The 27,327-nt window shown below is 33.5% G+C and overlaps 1 protein-coding gene across 8 annotated transcripts in view; it reads left to right on the top strand.

Annotated features, from left to right (window-relative positions):
* Positions 1-27,327, top strand: part of LOC111619843 (rho guanine nucleotide exchange factor 18-like) — a 261,855-nt gene that overhangs the window by 174,533 nt on the left and 59,995 nt on the right. For 7 of the 8 annotated variants that reach the window (XM_023361663.1, XM_023361664.1, XM_023361668.1 and 4 more), the window contains 3 exons: positions 13,068-13,146; positions 15,138-15,561; positions 18,520-18,680. In XM_023361663.1, the coding sequence (XP_023217431.1) occupies positions 13,068-13,146; positions 15,138-15,561; positions 18,520-18,680 (664 nt within the window). Of the gene's footprint in view, positions 1-3,855; positions 5,017-13,067; positions 13,147-15,137; positions 15,562-18,519; positions 18,681-27,327 lie in introns of those variants that run through there. The other variant, XM_023361669.1, reaches the window with a different exon arrangement.

Below are 27,327 nucleotides of genomic sequence, written 5' to 3'. Positions count from 1 at the left end.
TTACCCGATTGCGGATCCAGTCTCGTATTCCCAACTCTACTTTCTATCCTTCTTAATAATTTTAAAAGTAATTTAAAACTAACGTCCCGATATATCGTACCGGGCCGGAATAAATATTCTATAATTCTGGGCACACCGCTGGTCGAGAGGATAAAACTACTGGTAAGGGGTTCGGGCCCGACCACGTGGAGTTTCTTTGGTTTTCTTCGCATTCGTAACACCTAAATGGGGACCAGTTGCGCGTAGAAAGTCCTCTCGATAGGTTCCTTGCCGTGTACGAGCGAACAATAATTCCGAAGCGGTCACTAAATTTGTTAAGACACGGCGTATTTTAAGAATTTCAACAATTCTACGGTATTGTACGATATCGTCGTTTATGTTTTACGGTATACTCGATACTCCGACCACCCGATTTAGTGAACCCTCGATATATAGAACGTTTGAACCTTCAATATAGCGAATTCTTCAAGAGTTTATCACTGTATATCGAGAACCCACTACAAGTTACGTATTTATTTTCAGTTATTGTGTTCCTATATTAGAACCTTGGAAGATACTCTTTTAATTGAAGAATTGAAAGAGAGCATCTTCGACATTAGTTCTCTTTTCTGTTTGCAGTGAATGTATACTTTAATTAAAATCGTTTGTGTGTACTTTGTGTCCCGAAGTCCACACTTAATTTATTATCGGACTTCTCGATCGACTAACGGATCATATAGTCCTTTCTGTCGAGGATAGACTCGAGATTTTAGTATATACAAAAAGAACGGCAAGGACAGTAAATCGTTCTCTATATCGGGTGACGATTAAGTTAAGAACGCATCGTATCCGCTTAGATGCGCGTTAAAATTGTCTGGTACACAAAAGAAATCGGGAGTTTACCTGTTGTAACGAAATTTATGCCGGATTCCGCTTTCATAATATTTAAAACTTGGCTTTTCCTATCTTGAATTATTACTCTAGTCGATGGATTTTGACGTCTCCCTCCCGGGAATTTTTCCATCGATTCGTTTAAAACACGGGACGGACTTGTAGTATGTATTTGTATTTAAAACTCGATACGCTTACAAGAAAACCTTTTATTGGAGTGGCGCGACGTTGGAAATTAATAACAATGTTACCGACGGGTTACGTAACGTCGACTTTTATTTGACTTACTCGTTACGTCCGCTAATCTTTCATTTATTACTAATTTCGCACGCTCGTCTCCGCTTATTTGGTTCACTCGCCATTTTCCAACTCGCGCTCTCCGCCGAAGCCGAGTAAATAAAGGCCTCGTATGCAAAATATAAATTAAAATTCCTGCGGGTTTGTCGATAACGCCAAATGTTCCGTTCGTAAATGTTCGCCCGTTCCGAATTGCTCGCGTAAAAGTTTACTTCTAAGCAAAAGATCGGCTAAAACGACGCGGAAACTTGGGTATTTCGTTTCGAATTTACTGGTCAAACTTACTTACCGCGTCCCTCTGTATAACGCCACCTCCGTAAAGCGCTAACGAATGCTTACGAGCGGGTCAAACTCCAGCTTACGTGTAAGTTTATTATTATCGAATCATTTACTTTGGTTTAGCGCCGCGCTCAGTTAGCGACAGTCTCGGAGGCCGACAGGTAGTGGCGCTAAATCGAAGTTTAATTAAGCGTAGTTTATGCCAGGAAAAAAGTTATCGGATGAAAACGTAAATATCGATTGTTAACTACCTTTTACAATCTTTTAATATGGCCCCGGCGTGTAACCCCGTTCCGATCAAATAAAATACGAGAGAGAAAGAGTGGCACGAATTTTATTACCGCTTCGACGCGCGAGGAGGGGACACGCGGGATTCGTATCTAAAGATTATAAGGTATCGCTAAAAAGTTCATATTTGCGCTTTAGTTCGATATCGTTTAATCTCACAAATTAGGTTCTTCGAACTTCGATATAGCGCCGCTATTTGTTGACTTCCGAAGTTGGCAATAAATCGAGTGTAGCGCTATACCTATACATTTCAAACAATAAAAGTTACGTAACGAGTTCTATACTCGAGTTTAAATGCGATACTTCGCGAGTCACGTAAATCGATAATAACGTTTGCGAGGCAAAATGGTTAATATTTATGGGAAATATTCGCCCACTAGTAGATCTATTCGTTGGCACCTTACAGGGTAGCACTATTTAGAAAGGTCGACTGTAGTTGATCCGAAATAAAATGTCAAAGCATCCGACGTCATTTTATTTAACCCCGTACTTTCGAACCCGCCAATAATTGGCCTTGGCTGGTGGCGGGTCTGCGCTCGACCGACGTACAGTACCTCGTGCAGTTTTCCATATCTTTACGTCTCTAATGCCTAAATAGGGACCACTTTCTCACCGAAATCCTTCCGAGAGGCACCCCTCGATTGTCCACGTGTTGCGTTGCCTTATGTCATTAATCCAGATCACTTCCCTATAATATTTTGTCGAAAATTGTTTTCGCGCGTTGTTTTGTCCGTCGTTAGTATCTCGTTATGAAAATTGGTGTTGGACCGAACACTTTGGGACGAAGAGGAACTTCACAGATCTTCGTCGCCAAGTGTCGTATTTTATATATATTTACTCGTTTTTTCTCCGGAATCGAAAGAAAGGAAAACGAGGAAACGTAGATGTAGTAGCTTTCGAGGAGAGGTAAAGGGGAGGTGGGTCCGACGGTTCGCTTACCTGGAAGTTATCTATCAATAACTTGTGTCGAAACCGAGAAAAATTTATGGACGTCGTTTAAAGTATAAGATCCTACTTGGACGCTCGTGCCCAAGGATATTATTTATTAACGTAAGCCGACCTACATTAAAATAAGGTATAAAATTACGGGGTTCCGCCTCCGCCTACTCCGCCACCACCCGATAAATGGGTTCTTTTGGCTCCGGTTATAATTACCGTACTTCGAAGTTAAAGTTAACATCGCCGGCAATAATTTTACCGATTTAACTTAGACACGTTCTTTGTAAGTAGAATAAAAGCTACCATTTTTGAAATCGTTGTTTAGTTCGATCCGAATGTGTCTGGTGTAGATTCATTGTTACCAAAGTCGCACGTAGTCCCTCGTATAGGTTTTTGTCAATGGTTTACTCTTATATATATAGGTCTTCTTTAATTAATATAAGAATACGTATAACTATAACTCCAGGCCGTAATTGCTATCGAATGCTCACACTCCGAAAGCTTAATGGGCAAAAGCGATTTTTCTCTCCCCCTTGAAAATCTTATAATAACTGCTTAGTGCATCTAGAGAGAAGTTCTATCTTCTCGCTTTCTAAGAAAACAAAATGGATCTTGCAAATTTTCAAAACTTTGCGATTGATTCGAATGGAAAATGTTGGAAGAGATTTATTCTCGTAGCATATTCACTTACGAAGGTTGGTGTAAAAGTCACTCGACCGCTGCGGTCTAAATTGCGATTAATTAAAAAATACATATAATTCGGTTGCGCTTTCCTTTCGTTTCCCGTAGTTTTGTAAAAGACAAAAACGAAACGATGTTAACCGACTTTTGAGCCATAGCCGATAAATTTTGGAGAATTTAGGCAACGCGAAGTAATTTATGGCTGTATAATTTAGGGTCCGTTAATCGTCTTAGGCGTGACGTCATTATTTGTAGCCGATTAGTGGCGTAAACGTTGTAAACCGAAAAGCGAGACGTCGACTTCCTAATCCAAAAAATAGTCTGGAAGATCGAGTACTTTAGAAGTAGCGATAAAAATCTGGGAAAAAACGATTTTTACTTCATTTTAAGACTATAAACTGAAAATGGAGAGTGTCCGAAGACGTTAGAAGGTTGCTAAGGCAACCGCGCTTTCCGAAAGCTTTACACTCGGAGCCGAGAGTTAAATTGAAGTGGTTTTTAGAGAAAGGTTACCGAAAGTTTATTCCGAAAATCGTATACAATGTAACGAATGGGTAGTCTTTTAGCATTTCTAATTTACATAATTAACTCCGACGTTCTCCCACTAATTCCACAAAAGAGGATAATCACGCGTACAGGAAATAGTGATTGGAGAAGACGTTTACGAGATCATTTCCGTTTAAGACTTCTCTTTCCGCCCCGAGACACTAAGAGGGCCTTTTTGCCAGCCCATTATGTGGTACGACGGTGTAATCGGGAGGCGAGGGACGAGAACGGGCCACCTCCCAAAATTCTCGGGATTTTTCCACCCGCCCGCAATTGGATCCCGGGTCCTCCGGGACGATAGGTGGCCACCCTAGCCTCTCGATTATCCGGCAGTCACTGGCCACTGGCAAAATTGTGCCGCACGCGCGTAAGATGCGTAAATGGTATTACGCTTTCACCTCTCTTTTCGAGAAAGTTTGTGGCCGCGTACGTTTGACCGTTCGAAATGTCCGTCTCGTTTTCGTTTAAAATGTAGACGAAATGTATTTTGACGCCGGCATTCTTTCTTCGTCTGTCGAATTGTATTTTTTTATTTAAATATTTATTTAACGTCGTTAGCATCCGAATCGCTTTCCAACGACCTTGGATTCTTTTCTTCCCGTCCCCCGTTAGTCCGGAGATTCGACGGGATACGCCTTTAATTCGCTTTTAATGTCTTTAATTCGTTAGGATCGACGACGCCCCTCGACCGTTACCAAATAAGGTACTTCCCGATACGCCCGAATTTATCCGCTTTAATCGCTCGATTACTCTCGGCCGGTTTTCCCCGCCAGTGGCTTTTTCTTTTACCTTTCTTCCTTATCGATTCTCCTTTTTTAGGGAAATTTCGTCGGAACTTTTCCCGCTTGCGGGGAAAAATACTTTCGGGCGCCCTTCCCGGCCCGGGAAAATCGGAAGAATGCGGCCGCTTCCACGCGTATGCCGAGTCGATACCATTAAAGCGCGCGCACGCGTAAATCGCATCGGCTTTCGAAGGCGATGACGAAAAACGTCTGCCGGCCTCCGGTTTATCGTCGTGGTTACGCGCGCGATAATTTAATAATTAATTTAAAAGGCGGGAGCGTAGCAACGGTTTTGTTCCGGTTTCTTTGGCGACAAAACAAAACGGTGCAGAGGGTGAGTATCTTTAATTTTCTCCGTTCCCGGGCCGGGTTCGGAACGCATTTTGCTTAATAATTTCTCTCTCCCGACTCCCACGCCATCCAACCCAACGCATCTTATTTACTCTCGTTCGTTCGACGGGGTAGCGACCGAACTAGAATCTTCTCCGTTCGGATTCTTCTCCGGAAACGTGCGCAATATAAGGGCATTTTTGGATTTTCACTCGGTAAGCCGTCGGGCAAGACCCCCTTTCTAGTTACTTTTCTATTCTCCTACGCGACGAGATCTTTTCGTTTCCGAAACGTACGGAAGATAAAGGCCGCGCGATGTTCTTTCCCGTTTACTGGAATTCTGTCGTAAGAAGGCGTGACAAACCCACCCGGTTGGTGCCAATTTTTTTCCTTTTTCCTACCGACCCGAGAGATTTACGACGAGGGGAACGTTGATTACGTGCGAAAAATAGGAAACGTCCGTCTTTCGGTTTTAATTCGAAGATTCTCTCCGATAAGTTATGAGTCTTCATTTTTGTTGGCTCTTCGTACCAGGATTTGCTCGCCTCTTCTCGTTTTAACGTCGGAGATTCGAACTTACAGTAGAACCTCGATTATCCGTCCCCCGATCAACCGACCCCTCGGTTAACCGACCGTCCTAGTCGGCAAATTTCAAATGTCCGCTAGTGATGTGGCGCTACAATATTTGGCTATGTCTTGGCTACTTTAATATTATTTTTACGTGTTTTAGCTGGCAACACTCATTCGACCATGAAAGGGCGTCAGTATTTAAACGAGGCTTAATTTTCTAATTTTTAACGATTCAATAGCGACGATTATTATTTTAAAAAATTTTTGTTAGGCTTAACATCGATGAAAATTTCAACGCGAAGTAGGTTAATAATGATATACTAATATACTAATATTATACATGGGATATAATAATATACACTAATAATGGATTTTTTCATACTTTTCGGTTATCCGACTTTTCAATTATCCGACCAACCCCAGTCCCCAATTAGGTCGGATAATCGAGGTTCTACTGTATTTCGGTTTCCCCGGATCGTAGCTTGTAGTACGATGGTTAGAATTTTTTCTTTTATCTTCTTGGCATTTTACTTTCTTCTCCAGATCCTATCCTTTTCTCTCTTCGATTCCATTTATATTTCACCAAACGTATCTTTTCACTCTTCTAAACGACTATGTTCGCTGTAGACGGTTGGAATTTTAAAGATAACGCGTGGTGTCCGTTGTAGACTAGGCGAGATAAAACGAGGAGTGATCCCCACCCCTTGGGAAATTTGCAAGGATTCCGTCCGAACTCTAATCCGTGACCTTCTGGATCGTACTTTCAGAATTTATTGTTAAATAAAGTTTTATTTAATACTGACAGTTTCGAATAATTCGGTAATCCGGCAATCCGGCGGGAAAATTCCGATACGGACGAGTCGGTCCTCGACGGAATCGATCGATTCGAAAAGAAAGGATTAGAAAATATTTAAATTCTAAGGAGAATTCGAGAGAAAACATTTTCTGATAATTCTGTAAATTTCCGTCGCCGTCGACTCGATAAAGACATTTTAATATCTAACGCCAAAGAATGTTTCTCGGGGAAAAAAGACAGAAAAAATTATCTCGACCAGGAAAGCCGACGAGAGGAAATTCGAGTGAAAAATTTAAAAACTATATTAGGTTGTCTCGTCTTTTAGCGCGCGAGAAACAAAATATAAATCTTAAAGCGTATTGGCCGCTACCAAATTCGTTGGGACAGACAACCCGATCGACTCTCCGAGTCCGAGCGGAAAGGCGACGGAGGGAGGGTAACGTCACCGGAGCGTTATTCTCGTCCACGTCTCGAATGACTCGTAAATTTAACGATTAGTACAACGGCTAATGACTCGTTGGCTTTTATAAATGCGCCTTTTCTTTTCCTCCCCTCCGCTCTTGTCGTTTTAACGATAATTACCTGCTTATAACTATTTATATCCACGGAAAATGATAAAGCGTTATTTGTAGTGTTGCACGTAAACTCTAAGAACTCCTTTTGCAATAAATTCTTTTTTCAAAGCGCTAATTTAGATTTTAAAATTACAGTCTGTTACGTGTTTAAACTGCTTCCATCGCTGGGATTTATCGATACGAAGATGATTACAATATGGTAACTTATATCGAATATGTATAGTCTTACAAGTAGCCTGTCTTTAAGTAATTCGACGATCGAAGATAAGGACAACATCTTACCCAACTAACTAGAGAAACGTACCACCCGAATTTCGACTTCTTGTCGATTACGTGGGTTCGATAAGAATTTTTCTCTGGAAACACCCGACTTGGAGCACCATCTTACTGTTTGGATATTGGTACGAAGACCGACCTAACGCATTATCTTTGACCCTTTAGGGACTGGATCCTCCAATTCGCTCTTGTATTGTGTGCCGTCACCCCGGGCACCGGAATATTTTTGACTTCTTTCGATAAACCGCCGAAATGGTTTTCCGCCATATGTTGGAGCGGTTCCAAAATGAATTTTTCTGCAATTTCTCTGAATCTTACACCTTTAGCGACCGGATACGTTTATCTCAAAATTCCTAATCGTCGACGTTGGCGCAATATGTAATTGGGGATTATTGAAATCCAAAGGATGATGTATCGGAAGATTGGCTGTCTGGAAGAAAGTTATTGCAGTTTTACATTGATTTTTTACGAAGAACAACTTACTTCGTGCAACGTAGATTTGTGAACGATATTTATCTAATAAAAATGGACAAAAATAAATATCGTTACGGATTAATCGAGCAATGCCCGCCTGCAGTGTAGAGCATTTCGCTTTCATTTTTTTCCGACTCTTTTTGCACCGTGGGCACCAAGAGGACCTCTTTCTACGCCCGTTATCTGTTCGGCCCGGTCAGCGACGAAAGGCCGCGTGGTAACGGACGGGGCCCTACTTATTTCGGACAGAACGTTGACCAAACGGGCGCGGTTAAGGTGGTAACCGGTCTCGAATCCGACCGGGTCGAAAATCCCCAGGAGTTTTCCGGTCCGGTCTGTTCCGGATACGTGGACCGTCTATCAAAAATTCCCACGGTCGCTCTCCCGGATTCGATTCCGGATTCCCCATAGTGACACGTGGACGCTTTAACCGCCCGCATCACCGGGTCGGGTCATCCGACCTCAATTAAATATTTATGAGAGTTATTGGAATATTTTGAATAAAAATATAAAATTCGTCGCTGGTCGGTAAACCTAAATCTGCGCCCTTTCTTTTCCCCTTCTGTTTATAAAGTAGTAACGACCTCGAACGACTTTTGAAAGCGAATTTACTTGTTTATTGTAAGTGAATATCTATCGTTTTTTATTTGCATAATGACAAATGCTGCATTATTTTTCTTTTCTTCGGTCTGGTGAAGTACCACGTAAATGTCACAAGGTTGCCAAGTCGAGCGATCGATAGGCTACGATGTTACGAATACGCGTGTGTCCCAGACCATTATGTCTGGAAAATTCTCGAAACCGCTTAATCCTAAATACGGTATCGATATTTGGGAGTGGGCGAAGCCCTTGTTTGTTTCTTTCTCGTTTAGAAAGTGGCGTGCAACGGAAGGTCTCTTCGATTTTCTCTCGGGCCGTACGCGTTGCCTTATCGCATTTACACAAACATTCTATCGAATGCTCACCCTACACGCCACCACCAGACACGTGATTAATCTACGTTGCCCCCAATGGTTTTTGCCGGAGACGAAATTATCGTTGTTTACTTTGGGGTGGATGGCCCCGTTTAATCAGATTAACCCAGGCATTATTTCCGAAAATCGTTGGTTATCGAGGTATTTATGATAAAATTACGTTAAATATATTGTATAGGGCTTTTTTCGATTTCCGCCGACTTCTGCTGTTATTTACGAGATATTTATCTTGGCTATTTTGTTATCTTTCGATACTTATCGTTGTCATAAATAACCCGGACTTTCGATCGTCCGTCAGAAAAACCGGCGATTTATTTATTATTAACGGAGTAAAATACAGAATGCAGAATTATTTTAAAAACTTTCTCCATGTTTTAAAAAACGCGATATTTGACTTCTTTTAGTAAAAGAAATATATTTAAATTCTTTCAAAACTCGATAAATTATCAAAAATTATAATGGCGTTATGATATATTTAATACACCATCGATGTTTTTCTTAAAATCGCTAACGTGAAGATAAAGACCTTCAATTCGGTCACAGGCGAGAAGTCTCGAAGACTTTCCCGGCTGTTGTATATAACCGAGGGAAAGTATGACCCCAGATTTTTACATTTTTGGACTCGGAGGTCTTCGATACGTCGAAAAATGCAAAAAGATTCGGGTTATTTTCTGTACAGTACGTACGGATGTTACTGTGTGTATGTGTGTGGCGCGATTTTGTTCGCCTCTTCGAATCTTAATAATGCCTTTTGTCGAAAATTCTGAAATTCTGCAGGGAGGTTTGTTTATTAGGAGATTGATGCTATTAAATTTTGATGGTTAAAGCTCGAGAGTGGGAAGATAAAGGGGGTCGTGTATATCTCCGATAGGGTCGACTTCATGACGATTTTACTCGTTATTAACATTTATAAGTTTTTTTTTTTTTTATAAAACCCATCTCTAATTTCAAAATAAGATTTTTATCATTTTATAATAGTTAAAAATATAAAGTTTTTTAAACAAAATGTAACAGATGGCGCCACCAAATGTTGCCAGGAAAGTTAAACAACTCGTTGCCAGGTTTTTTCAATTGATTTTGTTATCTGGAGAGATCTTTCTGTATCGAGGACGTTGCGAGTATTTGTCATTTTTTAGGAATAATTTTTTTCCATTAAAATTGTTCGGTTTCTTCGTTTATATACGGAATGAAACACCCGCGCGTTCTTTCGAGGGCTTTCTATGGGAAATTGGTCCTCGTTTACGTGTGATAAATGTGAAGAACCCGGTAAACTCCGTTGGTTGTGGGCTGGACAGGCTCGAACCTACGACCGGTTTCTATGTTAGATGGTTATATTAATTAGTTGAGGACATTACCTTAGCATCGTTGCATCTTATATTATTGATACGATCGTAATTGCCTACGCGTTTTTTTCTATAAGAATTACACTTTTTACTTCTTCGTTTAATTGCTCTTTATTATTATTATTTGAAATTTTACCGAGTCTTCGAATAAAATGGTTTCTTTTAATATTAAAAATATCCTCGGTGTTCGAGTACGTCTCGCATTTCTCGGAATATTTTTGAGAGGATATTTTTTCCGTAATTAACGTTGGAATTTTTGAAAATAATCAGAAATAACGTGTTTTTCTTAAATAAAAATATGTTTTTATTTTCTGCAGATTTTTCTCTCTTTCCGGACGAAGTGTGCCTGGCACAAACGCTCCGAAGTTGGAAAAGAAAAAAAGAAAATTAAATTTTTGAAAATATATTTTAAATCCGAAAATATAAAAACATTTGCGACTTGACGGCTTCTTTTAAATTTAATTTTCTTTTATTAAAATGTTAATAAAAATTGTAAACTGCGTAGTAATTGCGATTTTAAAGACGCGCCACTCGCTTCTTTTGCACCCCGAAATTTTCTGTTTTAATTGGACAAACTTACATTTTTTGGAAAATATTTCTCTCTTATTTCCGAATCCTGGTTGTAATAATAAAAATAAAAATATTGAAAAATTTATTACCACGTCGCTATTATGTATAAAATTAGAATGTTAATGCATACAGTATTCATTTTATTCCTGTATAGTTTGAGATTTCCAATAAAATATCCTCGGATAAAAAAGTATCGATCGGTTCAAAGATTTTGGATCTTAATTATTTTTTCATCTGACAAAAATTGATTTTTATTGCTAAGATGGCAAAGATTTTCGATGAAAAATTTCTTCAAATTGTCTGGATTAGTAGTCGATGGGAGCGATCTATCGAGAATCTTCTTGGACCGATGTCCATAGACAAAATATGAATTTATACCCATTTTTCGTAAATATTGAGTCTAATATTTTTATTGTTTGTGCGAAAACCACTAACAATAAAATACAATTTGTGTGGTGGTCTGGAAGTCGCGGGTTCTCGTTTCTTCGATAGAGAAAAACATACAGTCGATCCCCTATAACTCTGTTGATTATTCCGTTTTATATGAATTCCATGTTGTACGAGTTACTTAGATTTTACAAATATTTGTGCCGGGCTATGAACGGCTGACGTATTTGTAAAATCTAAGTGACTCGTACAACATGGAATTCATATAAAACGGAATAATCAACAGTGTTATAGGGGGGTCGACTGTATTTAATCTCTTTCCTAAGTTGGAAAAATATCTCGTATTTGTAGATTAGTTTATTAAAAATTTTATTAATTTCTGCGCCGAAGTAATGCCGAAAATACCTATTCGACTTATGGATTTATAATTGTAAAATGGTTTCCGTACGGAAATTTGTAAATTGTCTTAAGAATTTTTCCGTCGTCTTAATCGATTTTGGAAACTTTAGATATTTTTCGAGTCACGTCTTCCGGTGGCAATCGATGCTCATAATTTACATTTTTATTTAAAATTCCCCGGTGTTCTCCTCGTAAAATTTCACGAATTAATGCGCGCCCGCCTGAAAAGTTAATACGAATAAATATTGTATCAAAGAACTGCTTTAATAATTTCGACGAATCGATTCTCAACAAATTTTATGCATCGAATTATGTATTTTCGTTTGATTCAATTAATCTTTTGATGAGGTACTTAATTCTTTGCCGTTCAAAATGCCCGAAGGGAGGAGAGTTTGCTTCCAGATCATATTACACGCAAAAAAATTTCTTATATTATATTTCCAATATTCGTGAGGATGAAATAAAATATTGTCGAAAAATTTTGTGTTGCCAATTGTCTCTATAAGGGATTTCACAATTGTCTTTGCTCTGTCTATTAAATACATCCAATTAATCATTTCTTTTAACTGGAATCGGATTGAAGCGCAAATAAAATCGTGGATTTTTAGTTAATGAGCGTGATCAAAACTTATTGCCGATAACAAATCTAATGCCAATGGCTCGCCTCAACATATTAGATTCGATTTGTTACGTGTTATACCGTGCAATTCACTCTACCACACATCCTAATTTTATATAGTTCGCACCAAACAAATTCGAAGCAAGTGAGAAATCGTGCCTTAACACAAATTCCTTAGTAGAGGATTCTGTGTCAAAGCGAATCTAAATCCACTTTGTCCCAGAATCCTCTAGCACTCTCGTAAAGCTTTAAGGATTCTGGATTGGTAAGGATCTAGAAGCCTTAAAGCAGTAAAAGAATATTGTACCGCATATCCTACTCGTTGAAATGGGTATAAAACGTTTCTTAATAAAACATGCTTTTACTTTTTTTGTCTGATTAAAATTTTCATTAAATATGTACTGTACTTATTTTTTGTAGATGTATTAAAAATTAAATCTGATCATAAAAATGTCACTAAGTCGTAATTTTAAACGGAATTTAATTTGTGGAAGTATCGATATTTTTTAAGTTGATAAACCAGTTGATAATTATAACAGGGTATTCTGGTATAATTAAGAAACTGAATTCATATTAGATACTGTTGAGAAATTGAAGTTGACACTTTGTATTAGTTTTAGACGAAGAAAAAAGATTTTTTAAATTAAAAATAACGTTACTATTATTGTTTTTTTAAAGAAATAAAACATCTGTAAGCATTATAATTCTAAAAATGATTTCTTTTAATTCAGTTTTTGTTAAATTTAAAATTAACAATTAGCTTTCTGAAAGAAGTCAAAATGTATTTTTCTTCATCTTTTTTTTCTCAAAATCAATTATAAACTCAAACAGAAGCTTTGAAATGTTAAGAAACATTCCTATATATTCTTTTTTCCTTTTTTATTGAAAACTGTTAAACTTTAAGTTTGATATGAAAGAATTGAAAATAAATTTTGAAGCTTATTTAATTTAATTGTTAAAAAACTTTACTAAGAACTGACTATTTTATGAATAAGTAATTAAAGGATGCTTATTCTTAAAATGTTCATAATTCTACTATAAAGATTTTTGTTAAAATTTATTTATTTTGCAGGGATGGCATAAGGAGGGTCGAAGTAGATTGAGCAGCTCTTGTCCTTCCCTTCCTCTCGTGGCCGATAATACGGGAAACGGTAAGCATTTAAATTATGTATTATGCAAAATTTGAATTTCTGCTATTATATATTTCATAAATAATGTTTCTGGGGACGTAATAGGCGGTAAATTAAATTGGTTTAATGGAATATTTATTTAAAATAGCATTTGATCATAAATTTTAATGGAAAATGGGAAATTATACATAAATTATAATTTTCTTGCATTTTTGAGTTTATTTGCAAAATGAGGAAATTTTTTCCTTTTCAAATTTGGAAGACGGGAATAATTAATAAACAGTTAGAAGAAGAAAAGTAAATAAAGAGTTTATTTTGAAACTAATATTAAATAGTTAAAATATATTTTTCTAAATTTCATGAAAATATAATTTTATATGGTTTCAAAAAATTCACTTAGGAAGAAGAAAATTTTAAATGGAAATGTTTCGGCCTTTCCTCGATTAACTATAACTTCACTCTTAGGAAAATGGATATTAATATGGGAAGCTCAGTCTTTACATTCATTTTATTTTAGCTCACCTGTTCAATGAACAAACTTCTGTAGAAATACAGATTGAAACTGTTACTTTCTCTGAACAGAAGTGACAAGTTTCAATTTACTTAGAAATGATAAAGAGGAATTTTGAAGCCTTATGATTTTAAAGATGATGTCATATTTAAAAAAAATATAATACTAAAATTTTTCTCCATAAATTAGTTTCTGGTGAAACATTTTTCGTGTACCTTTGGATCATTTTTTACAATAATATACTATAATAATTTTATAATAGAATTTTCTTTAAATTTAAATAAGATGTTTTTTTAATTAAGTTAACAAATTTAAGTTATTCACAGTTAGAGTAATTAACTGATGTTAGATAATCTAATTGTGAATAATTAAATATTCAATAACTTCATAGAGTAGTAAGTTACCTACGTCCAAAATATGTTATTTAATAAAGTTGTGAATTTTTCTTATGAACTGTATGCAAGATGTTTGTTAAGTTTCATAAACTTCACATTACCAACAATACACAAAATTAGAATTAAAATATTTAATGAATGTTTTTGCTTGTTTTGCTCAAGCTTCATCAGAACATTTAAAAAAGAACAGAATTTGCTTAAGTAGAACATATATGAATTTAAAATTTAAAAATATTGCATTTATAGCACATATATTTTCTTAAGATGTTTGTTTCATTACATTGTCAATTAATTAATTATTTAGATCTTGCACTTTAACAAATAAGCCTTCATTCCTTTGGGATAACTTAAAACTTTCATCTTACTAACTCACATCAAGCTCTTAAAAGAATTAATTATAGGCACCTACCAGAGATCTGACAACTCGACTGCACCGACTCCTGCTTGATGATATAAGATTGTTGGAACCATTTGTCGAATATTATTGTGATGGTGAATTGATCTATGACTAAAATTTTTGAAAAAAGTTTTTTTTTCAATTAAAATTAATTAAAGCATTCAAAAAGTTAAGTTACATTTTTTAAAACCTTTTTCCGACTTATGGACGATAAAATAGTTTTTTCACATTTATCATGGATTTGATCCAGCTTACAACAGAGGTGGCTGGAGAATTAGAGGTGGGTCAGACATATTTACATCAAGCCACCAATAAAGTTTTCTGAAGTTCCAACCTGGATCTAAATCTAAGATTTCCAGAATAGTGGGTTAATGTCTGTTTAGAAGCAAGATTGAAGAAACAAAAGACTATTCAACAAAAATATCAAAGATTTTTTTATTTTTATTTAATTTTATTATGTAATTTATCACTGTTTTGTTATCTATTTGATGTTTTAATAATGTGAAATAAACCAAACACTTTTATTTTCATTTATATGGTATAAGGAGCATTACTATGTTATCAAATAATTTCAATAAATCTGATTTTACATTTATTAATTCAATAAATATTGAATAAATAAAACTGTATGTAAAATGCATTTTGAAAGTATTATTTTTATTTTTTAAAATTGTAGAATTGTTTTAATACGTGTATATATATAATTTAGGTAATAATAATAATGAAAGGTTTCTAAGAGAAGAAAGGATAAATGTTTCGACTGCAACAATATGTGATTTACCTCAGAGAAAAAGAACATTTTCTTCAAATTCTGGTGCTAATGGATGTAAAGTTCAAGAAGGGAAAACGATGGATAACACGGTGAAGATTCGTGTCAACGACATCACCCCGTCGAATTCTCAAGAGTTTTTAAATACGGATGTTAATGTAGACGGCGACAGGAAACATTCCCTCGGCAGTTTGCCTGCTGACGTGCAGATCAAAGGACGGGGAAGCCATATAGGAGGAACTTCGGCTCAGAGATGCGCCCGAAAAGCCGGTTACAAGGAATTAGTTAGACGGCAGAGTTGGTCTTCCCTTCTGTCTAATACGCAAAATAATGCAAAAGAAGAAAATCTCCACATTCATAAAAGGTATTTAAAATTTAACATTTATTTTACATAATTTGGTTGTCATTTTTTAATTATAATTTTAAAATAAATGTAATCAAATTTATTTTAAGTTAAACTACTTTAGATTGATTTATAAATCACAATTTATATAAAGTTTTTATTTTAATAATGTTTCTATTCTAATTGCATTTTGCTTTTATATATTACTTTAATATTTGAAACATAACAAATAAAATTATTGTTTTTATATAATGTTACAATAGAAATTGGTGTAAAGCTGTTTTAATAGAATTATTTGAAATATATGATGTAAGATACACTACAAATATTAACATAAAATGACGAAAACCTGTGTTTTAGTGATAAATAAATCAAAAAGACTATTTTTTCTCCTTTTTAGTTTCACATTCTTACCTATAACTTCCAGGGCTACTCAAACCATAGTGCTTTTTGGCCTCATTCACAATCTGTCTTCATCTGTCTGTATTTGTTGCCATTTCCTGTCCATAACCTAATTGTTTTAAGTTAGCAGTCATGTCATCTTTCCATTCAAGCTTTGATCTTTATCTGGACTGATTTCAATAATAGTAGTTATGTAGATTCAGTGTCGTAACTAGGGCGGTGCCAGCAGTGCCCAGGCACTGGGGGCACAGAAATGACCTGGACCTAGTTTTGGGTTATGCATGCCATGCATGCTCCAAAAATTGGTCCTTGTGTTTGACAAAAGAAATACACGTTGCTGCCAATCGAAAGAAAAAATAACTATCTAGTACAGGCACAAGTTGGCCAACCCATAGTTATAATAGCACACATACAATATTTTGTATCATGTCGTATAGTATAGTAAATGTCATATAGTATAGTAGGGTGCATCTACACCCTTAAATGCACCCTACTATACTATATGACATTTGTTGAGCAATCTTGAAACTACAACATTNAAAATTTAATAACAGATAACAATAAAACTGATTTATTCTTATTTTTATAAAAATAAAATTAATATTATTTGTTTAGAAGTGGCTATCAACAATTTCCATCTTTTTATGACAGTATTATTTTTTTAGTATTTAAAACAGACACTTTCAGTTTTAATTTAAGTGAAAAGTTAATTAACTAAGTTACAAGTTTTGTTTGCAGCATAAATTGCATTTGTTTGTTTGTAGCAAAAATATGCTACAAACAAACAAATGCAAATAAATGAATAAAAAATTGGAATATTATTATTCTCTTATATTGATCTCTTTTTATTTGGAAGTCAAAATAAAGTGCATGTCTAGAATAAGCAATAAACTACTATAATAGGCAATAACATATTTGTTATAATCAATGTTTGCTGTAATTTATCTCTTTTCTAGCTACACTTTTGATAACTTATGCAGTTTATAATAGAGTTACAGATACAAATCTTAATCTCAAAAGTATTAAAACTGTTGTCAAATTCCCCAGTTTAGAGTGAATTTGACTAACAGTTTCAATACTTTTGGCATAAACAAACATGGGATGAATTTTTTGTTGCATCAAAAATCTTATTTCCATGCAAACTCTATATTATATTAACTTTATAAATTATTGTATACTTCAAATTGTTTTTCATTTAAAATAATCAATGATTTATCAGACTTTTATTTAATGATAAAAATAGTTTTTTAATTTACTAAACTTTGCTTAATGTTTTACATTTTATGTTATAACATTAATATATATTTTGAGATACAAGTGTTAAGAACATTTTACATTTAGTTTTCTATGGTTCATTTTGCTGTAGGCTTAATCACTCTTTTATATATACATCTTTATTTAAGTTAATATTAAGAAAAATTGATTTGTAAAACTGTTTTGTTATAATTTTTATAACAATATAGTTAAATAAATAAAACTCATGCCAAAATTGTATACCTTCTTGCTTGTTATCAAGAAGCTAAACAATATAAATTTATAACATCATCACAATGCCTGGCTGCAATTTTTAATTTATGTTTAATTTAAAATATATGCTCTCCACTCAAATTAGTAGTGTCTTGTTCCTGCACATCATACTTTTCCTGCTAGCAATAGAGTTATGCTGGTCATCTATCTAACTCCCTGCGGGGAAAAATTTTTGAATTGAAATAACGTGACTTCTGGTTTGCATCGGAAGTTCGTATATAGTTAATTAGGGCCTCCTGCATCTGCTCTCATCTTTTGTCTATCTAACTCCCTTCTCGAGATTAAAGAAAGACAGACAGGCAACTGACGACAGTGGGAATTTTAGGTCTGCAATTTGAAAAATTGTAGACCAATAAAATATACAATATACATTTTAAAATAATTGCAGATTTTTAATTGGACAATTAGTTACACCTAAAATTAAAACAATTAAAATAAACTTTGAATTATTTTACTTCTAAGTATGATTCACATATCTCATCTATTTTCTTTAAACATATTCGGATAGAAATTTATCTGTTTTATTGTTTATCTTTTCTGGTGGATTTTCTTGGCTTAACAGATTGGTTATTTACTGTTAAATTCATTTCAAGAGAAATCCTTAATAATAGGATTATAGAAACCAATAGTGTAACTTATCTATTTGAATCTCTCTCTCGACAAGTTGATGGAATGTTCCATTTTTATTTTAAGCATCTTGTTTATCAAAGATTAACTAAATTCTGTTTGCAGTAATATAACAAAATATCTTTTTCATTTGAAAATAATTTTAGATTATATTCCTATCATTGCTGAAATACTTGTCTGTGTATATAATTCAATCAGTTTACAATTCATATTTCAAAGGTTTTCTCCAAAATTTAGAAATGATTGTAATCAAATGTTATCGAATTTTGGAAGAATTGGAAATATTCAATTCTTTTGCTTTTACTATGGATACCAAAGTACAGTTATTTTTCTTTTAGTTTGAATTTTTTAAAATCTTTATTGAAATAATATAAAATATAAAAAGTTATAAAATGGAAATTAATATTTATTTATAAAATACAGTTGGAGTCTAAGCAGTCTGGAATCTGACACGGATGACAATACGTTTTATGATGCACGAGATCTTCCATTATCTCCCACACATACTTGTTTACCTTCTTCTACTAATGGAGTAGTATCATCTAGTAATGATAGTTTGAAGGAGAAACAACGTAGCTTTTCAGGTATAGTATTTTTTATTAAAAAAAATAGATTATTTTTTTTCAAATTATATTAATTGTGTTGTTTAACTTTTATAAAAACTCAATAAATTGTAACTCATGTTATTTTTACAACAGTAAAACAATTTATATAAAAGATATTTTGTAAATATTTAAGAATTATCCAAATTATCATAGTGAAAATTCTCAGTTATTTATTACAGTAGATTTGGATTTCTTTAATCACTTTTGGTCTTGCTTAAACTGATAACAATAACCAAATTATAACATCAACAGGAGTAGGTAAATAAGGCTATAATTGTGGAAAATTCTGGTTTTATTGACTCACATTAATAGGACAGTAAACAATTAAAAATTATTTAAGTTGAAGATTTATTAATTATAATAATTATTTTTTTTAATGTATAATTCTTTAGAAAAACTCATGCTTGCTATGTAAATAGTTTTATTGAGCAAAAGGCATTCAAAAGCAATGCTACTAATTTCACACTGATAGCTTTACATGCAGTATATTTTTAATTATACTTTAATGTTTTTGGTCATATTTAATGACCTTCAAAGAAGAAAAATTTAGAATGTGTTTAAAATGGATCACTTGGATCAGCAGCTGTTGCAGTGTGCAACTGTTTGTCATTAGTTCATTTTTTGTTTTGAAAGTTGCGTCAAATGTATTAAAACCAAGGAATAAAGCAAAAATAATTTACAGTTTCATTAATGGCCATCATCATTCACAGTAATACCAGACTTATTATATCAGGATAGGAATTATGACTTGATTAGGAAATCATCAACATTTATTGATTCACTTTATACAGGGGAATGCATTTTGGACCATTTTGTCCCTCATCAGTTCCTATACAAGTTATACATTGTCAATAATCATACATCACGATGTATTACTGTGTATGATGATGGCCATTAATTAAACTGTGAAACGACAACCAGGCATGAAGCAAATACAAGAAAAAATAATCTACTTATCAAATGGGTACAACCTTACCTTGGCTTCTGAGTTGCCATAGCAACATCTACTTCTGAAATTTACTGCCAAAAATACTACATCAATAAAGCCTGTGAAAAAATTTGTGACTTTGATGCATTCTACGCTCTGTCAGAAGTGACTTTTCTTATATTTTCTGACTTTTTTATTATTTTCACATTGAGCCATTCAGACACGTATGGGTTTGAAATTTAATATGTGTTTGCTAAGCAAATAATTATTCATTGGTACGTTAAACATTGCTAAGTCTGGTAATAATAATTGATAACAATTGCCAATATGCAGAGTCTATTGTATATACTGCAGGAATTATTTTTTGGATATTAAATTATAAATAAGTGTATCATTGAGTAATAAATTATTTACATAATTTTAAAATAATATGCAAAACAATTTAATTAAAATAAATTTGATATAATTAGTCTTTTAACTCAATAATAATATTTTTGAAATGCATATAATAGGCTAATATAATAAATGTATATATACACAAATTAGTTGCCTAAAAGCATGAATCTTTTAATTGTTACAATTTTTTTATGACTATTAAACTTTCCAATTTGGGAACTAAATTAACACATTTATTAGTAGAAATATTTTCCATCACAGGGTTTAATCATTGTTGTTAATCAATACAGAAATAAAAATAAATAAATAACAGTTTTTGTCTCTGTTATGTAACCAAACATTACTAAGTTTTGATTGAAAACACTTCTATTAATAAATTCATTAATTATATTTCTGCATTAACCATTTGTAAATTAATTACTGCAAATTGCTGAAATTAAAAATGCTTGCATTCTTTTTAGAAAGTTGTTACATTTAATTCTTGATTTAATTATTTTTAAAATAAATGTAATCAAATTTATTTTAAGTTAAACTACTTTAGATTGATTTATAAATCACAATTTATATAAAGTTTTTATTTTAATAATGTTTCTATTCTAATTGCATTTTGCTTTTATATATTACTTTAATATTTGAAACATAACAAATAAAATTATTGTTTTTATATAATGTTACAATAGAAATTGGTGTAAAGCTGTTTTAATAGAATTATTTGAAATATATGATGTAAGATACACTACAAATATTAACATAAAATGACGAAAACCTGTGTTTTAGTGATAAATAAATCAAAAAGACTATTTTTTCTCCTTTTTAGTTTCACATTCTTACCTATAACTTCCAGGGCTACTCAAACCATAGTGCTTTTTGGCCTCATTCACAATCTGTCTTCATCTGTCTGTATTTGTTGCCATTTCCTGTCCATAACCTAATTGTTTTAAGTTAGCAGTCATGTCATCTTTCCATTCAAGCTTTGATCTTTATCTGGACTGATTTCAATAATAGTAGTTATGTAGATTCAGTGTCGTAACTAGGGCGGTGCCAGCAGTGCCCAGGCACTGGGGGCACAGAAATGACCTGGACCTAGTTTTGGGTTATGCATGCCATGCATGCTCCAAAAATTGGTCCTTGTGTTTGACAAAAGAAATACACGTTGCTGCCAATCGAAAGAAAAAATAACTATCTAGTACAGGCACAAGTTGGCCAACCCATAGTTATAATAGCACACATACAATATTTTGTATCATGTCGTATAGTATAGTAAATGTCATATAGTATAGTAGGGTGCATCTACACCCTTAAATGCACCCTACTATACTATATGACATTTGTTGAGCAATCTTGAAACTACAACATTTGTAAGTCTCGCAACATTACACACACAAACAAAAGTATACTTTGATACAAGAATCTAAATTAATTTGAAGGAGGACACCACCTCTAAGCAAATCTGTCAAACTAGCTGAGATTTACATATAGTTCATGCTGTCTGCCATGTTCATTTTGATCATTGTCATATTATTAACATCGGGGCACTTGGAGGTTATTGTTTTGTCATTATTTTATGGTCTGTATATATTTAAAATTTAATTAAAAGTAAAATTGTGTGTGAGAGTGAATAAGCTTTTTGTTGATTTGATGTTTGTTGATGACTCGTTTGGGTAAGTTGAAAAATTGTATTTATAAGTTGTACTGGAAAGTTTTATTATTTAATATTAATAAATAATACTATTGTGTAAATGTTATTAGCTATTACTTTAGATGTTGGATTAGGTACCTTCCTAAGTATATTTATTTTAGATGGCATTTTTATGGTGACCATTTCTATGCTCATGTTCAACACACAAGTATGTAACCTATATATACTAGACTAGACCTGATTTGTGATTCTTCTTTCAGAAATATTACCTACTGGCTACTGTAAGCCAAGCACGCACATCATAACAAACACCGTGTCAAAAAAAGTCCATTTGGATCTGAATTTCGAAAAAAAAGCGAGTGAGGGAAATTGAAGCCAAAAAATTGGGAAATTCGTTAAGAAAGTGGATAGTCACACAGGCAGAAAATAGACAGGAAGATGATGTACCTAATGACGTTTTGACACTCCCTGGTATGTCTTGGTCTGGAAACAATTTAAAGGAAAAAAGTAAAGACAGTCCAGTCAGTCCAATTCAGAAAGACTTGACCTTGTCCACTGTTAGCCAAAGTTCTGAAATCCAAATTGTAGAAACAGCTGCAACTAATAAGACCCAATTAGACACAAATGATCCTGTTTCATGGTTACCCTTAACTGACCCCATTCATTGTTTCCTTGTCGAGAAAGGACCTGATCAAGGAAAAGGTAGTAAAAACATTTCTTCAACTGAAGATGCAGGACGAAAATTTCATATGCATTGGTTTACAAAAAAGATGAGCAATGGTGAGATGATACCCAGGCGATGGTTGATGTACAGTAAAAAAAGCGACACAATATTTTGTTTTCCATGTATACTTTTCAGTTCTTCCTCGACTAACCAGATAAGGCCAGCACTTGCTGATGCACAAAAAGGATTTAATGAATGGTGTCATTTAAGTCCATGAAATTTCTACATTTCATAGAGAAAATTTTATTGAGTGGAAAATGCTTGAACAGCAATTAAAAAGTAAGACCATAATAGATGAATTTTTACAAAAAATTATTGATCAAGAAACAAAAAAGTGGAGACATATTTTAAAAGTGTGTACTAGCATACTTTTGTTCTGCGCAGAAAATAATTCACTTCTCATAGGTTCTCATGAGCATATTGGAAAATTAGGATCTGGAGTTTTCCTAAGTGCCGTGGATATGATTTCAAAATTCGATCCTGAACTTAGAGCACACATTGAATCGCTTGATAAAGGAAATATTTCATATTTTACACTGTATATTCAAAACAAGCTAGTGGATATTCTTGTGTCTGAGGTCAAAAAATAAATTTTAGATGATGTTTGTGCGGCAAAATACTTTTCTATGCTTTTTGATTGTACACCAAACGTATCGCATCAAGAACAGATGTCACAAATATTAAGTTATGTAAAAATATCCGAGCAAAAAGTTAATATGGCCGGTAAATATAACAGTGTCCAAGCCAAAATAAAACAAATTAATGATAATGCTAATTACATGCTGTGTGCAGCACATTCTTTGAATTTATCTGGCATACATGCTTCTAGTGTGACACCTGATATGATCACTTTTTTTGGAGTAATCCAGAAAATATTTGTGTTTTTTTGGAATTCTACAGTCAGATGGGAAACTTTAATGAAACATTTAAATATTTCTTTGAAAAAACACACTGACACTAGATGGATCTCTAAAGCTATGGCTGCCAAAGCTTTAAACGTGCAAATTCCCCAAATCTGGTGTGTGCTAATTACCAACGATTATAATGCGGAAACAATCGCTACAGCTAAAAGCATAATGGACCTAATAAACTACAAATTCATATGTACTCTGCAAATTTTGGATCAAGTTTTAGAATCTGTTGACAGAGTGAGTGTAGCTCTACAGTCGAAAACCATTACTATCGACAAAGCCTCTGAATTAATCAAGACATTAACAAGGCAGATTCAAAATGTTTGCAAGACTGTGGACAATGTTTCTGAAAAGGCAGAAAATGTTTGTGAAGAATGTGAAATTGAAGACAATTTTCCTAAAAAGCGACGAAAGTGAATAAAAAGACACGATTTAAGCAACAGTTAGATGCTGGCTATGACATTACCCAACAACAAAGTTTCAAAATTCAGATAAATGAAGCAATAGATAGAATAATTTCTGAATTCAAATGGCGATTTGAAAAACTACACAACATTTACCACTTTTTCAATTTTTTGACGGTACAAGGCATAACTACATATTCAGTTGAAGAACTAAAAAGACATGCTGCTGACTTGAGTATTAAATATTCTACAGATATAAATGCCACAGAATTTTGGGCCGAATTAGAAACTTTGAAGAGTCAAGTTGAAGCGACTGAATTATTTGATGAATGTGAATGTCAGTCAAGTCTGGGTCTTCTTAAAGCTATAATAGAACTGGATTTAAAATAAATGTTTTCCAACTTAGTAATCGTTATAAAGATTTTTTTAATGATGCCAGTGACTGTAGCTTCCTGCAAGAGGTCATTTAGTAAGCTCATATTGATAAAGACATACCTGCGCTCGACGATGGGCCAAGAAAGATTATCTGGGCTAGCAATTTTGTTGATTGAACGTGACACAGCATGGCTTCTGTCATATGACAATGTCATCAAAGACTTTGCAAAGAAAGCGCGAAAAGTAAATCTATAAGTACCTAGGTAGTTGTTTTTTTTATTTTTTTTATTTTTTATTTTTGTTTGCGTTTATGGTTTGCCTTATCCTTGGATCTTTACTATCTCTGATAACAAGTGTCTGGTGTCATTTTTGAATTGTATTATTGTGTATTTTGGCAAATATTTTCGAATAAGTATTTTTTTTACTAAATATATTCTAAATTCTACTAAGTATGTACCTGTAAATAAAATTTTAGTTTTTAGAATTATTTTTATAGATATTTTCCATTTTATTGTCAGAGCCGAGTAAAATTAGAGCATTTTTCAAGGGCGTAGTTACAGAAGCTTGCACCAAGCACATAAAAGGCTAATTATGGCACTGTGTAGACCAGTGGTTCCCAATTAGTTTTTCCTGCGTACCACTTCAAGAAAGAGCTCAAACTCATGTACCTTTTCCTTATCGCAGAAATTCATATTAATCCACACTAATATTATAAATTTGAAGGTAATTCTGTCTGTCTATCTGTTGCCTTTTTACGTCTAAACCACTGAACAGGTTTTAATAAAATTTGGCACAGAGATAGCTTACATGTTGGAGATGGACATGGGCTACATTTTACTATGAGAAAATTCGATATAATATGGGCGAAGCTGTGGGTAGACAACTAGTGATAAATAGAATAAGTTTTTTTACATTTATTACCTTTAAAATACAATTCTAATAATAATGAAAATAACATAAGGTTATTTAATTTTAATGCGACAAATGTGCACGATTTTCTTTGCACAACTTTGAAAAATCTGGTTGCTATTTGGTCAGCTTCAGTCTCGAGTCATCTTCAAGTTGAAGTCGGTGACAATGTTTAGTTTTCATGTTTGTCATGGCCGAAAATCCGCTCTTGCAGAGGTATGTTACGCAAAATGGTAGAAAATATTTTATTGCCGCTTCTCTAACATGATGATAATGATAATTGTACAATTAACACATATTGTGTTAATTGTACAATTTTTGTTTCCTGCGTAAGAATTTCATTTAGGTATTGTCACAAATGCATTTTTTTAATGAAATTTTGAGAATATTTTTAGTTATAAATAAATGAATTTGTGCATTCGACATCGTGTTGTAAATTGCCGATTTTTTGTTGGTCCACCCATTATTTTTTTGATTGCTTCATCTCATGCATTTAAATTTTAAATCGACTGATTTTAGATTGCCGCAGGTACCCCTTCATGCAATTTTGCATACTCCCAGGGGTACGCATAACACTAATTGGGAACCATTGGTGTAGACTATGCTGGGAGGTTTTTCCAAGCATTTTTGTTGTTGGTTATGATGACAATGTTATCTGTAAAAGTCACTAGGTTGATGGTATTTCCAATGTTTCTTTTGGTTACTTTCTTTAAGTCCTGTTCTAAGTTAGAATATACATAAAATTTGAAATAAACAATCATTAAATTATTTTTCTTAAATGTTTCTCTCATTAAATAAAAAAAATAAATTTTATCATTGTTTAACTATTATCTAAAATTATAGAGCCATATTCATTCATAATGAAAAAATAATCATATAAGAACTGCATACATTTTAATATAATGAACAGTTGTAATTAGTTTTGCTTTGATTGTTTTGATGTCTTTTTCTGTCTGTTTCTTTTAAAAGCAGGAATAATAAAAAAAAAAATAATGCAAATAATTAATGTTGTATAGTTCTCAATGTGGATTGTGGACTCAGGACTAATATGTTTAGGTTCTTTGATAAAGAAATATACTTAGGCATTGTACATATCCAGATAAAAATATTAGATACAGCAGCAGCAGACAATATATAAATATAAACTATGTATGTATATTATGTATACAGTTTATTTATATAAAACACAATTCAAAACAGAAAAATTCTAGACTTGATTCATTACAAGTATTTTGTTGAAATCAACGAATAAAGTTGGGAAAACAAAATTTTCTTTTGAACAAACAATTGTTTCTTATTGTGTTTTTCTTTATCCCCTTTTCTTCTGTTAACAGTTGGTCTTTCTCCTTTCTGGGTTCCTTAACATGGGTCACTTTGAGAGTTTTTCTCATTTTTACCAAACAAAAAGACATCCTTACTTGACATCTGGTTTGTCACTACCAATCCATGGGTTGAATGAACCTGTGGCCAGCAGCGCCAGAGATCCTGAACACTGTCTGGCAACGAGAGTTGGCTAGCAACGTTGAAAAGAAAAAGGCGTGAAAGTTTGTTGGATTTGCCCAGGTGTTGTCAGAGGATGTCGGTGACAGTTCTGACCTTTTTAATAAAGTTTTTTTGTTACTGTTTGTGTTTGAATGCTTAGTGTTAGTTCTAAAGATCAGTAGGATTGAATGACAAAAACCCTTTGAAGTTTTGGTCACAGACCAATCCAAATTAATCGCTATCACCTAGGGAACCAATACCCCAAATAGGTTAGTTAGTAGCACTAGAATGGAAGATAGAAAGGGATAATAAAGAAAAGAAACAATGAATGCCAGACCACAATACTTCTTATTTATATACAAAACATGATACTTAACTGATAACATACTAAAATAATTATAATATATTTATAAATAGCAATTTATAATTTAGTATTAGGAAGTCATAAACGTAGGAATTTGCATATATTTCATTGAATTTTAAAACATTATTGCAGAATTAAAATGCAAATGGTTTTTCATTACACTTTCCTCTCCTTTACTTTTGGATGTTGGCCAAGTTTGTCTTGCTTTCAATAAACATAAATTAAAATCTTTCTTACCTATCCACATTACTACTAGTCCTCTGGTACATCTTTGTCTTCTGGGTGCACTTTAAAGCGATCAATAATATAACTTCCATGGAGAGCATGTTCTAAGTTCCAAGAATTTTACCAGATTAGCCATTTATCTTCTCTAATGAAGAAATATTTTGAAATTTTTCTAGCAATAAGATTTTGCTGCTAGAGTTTACTTTCTGCATTCGTTAGAAATATGTACATATTATTGACTCTATAATCTTAAACAAAACTAAGAAAGT

The sequence above is a fragment of the Centruroides sculpturatus genome, unplaced genomic scaffold (genome assembly GCF_000671375.1).
Source record: "Centruroides sculpturatus isolate CEXI.00-Female unplaced genomic scaffold, Cexi_2.0 scaffold138, whole genome shotgun sequence".
Classification (NCBI taxonomy): domain Eukaryota; kingdom Metazoa; phylum Arthropoda; class Arachnida; order Scorpiones; family Buthidae; genus Centruroides; species Centruroides sculpturatus.
This window is presented reverse-complemented; position numbering and strand designations above follow the sequence as displayed.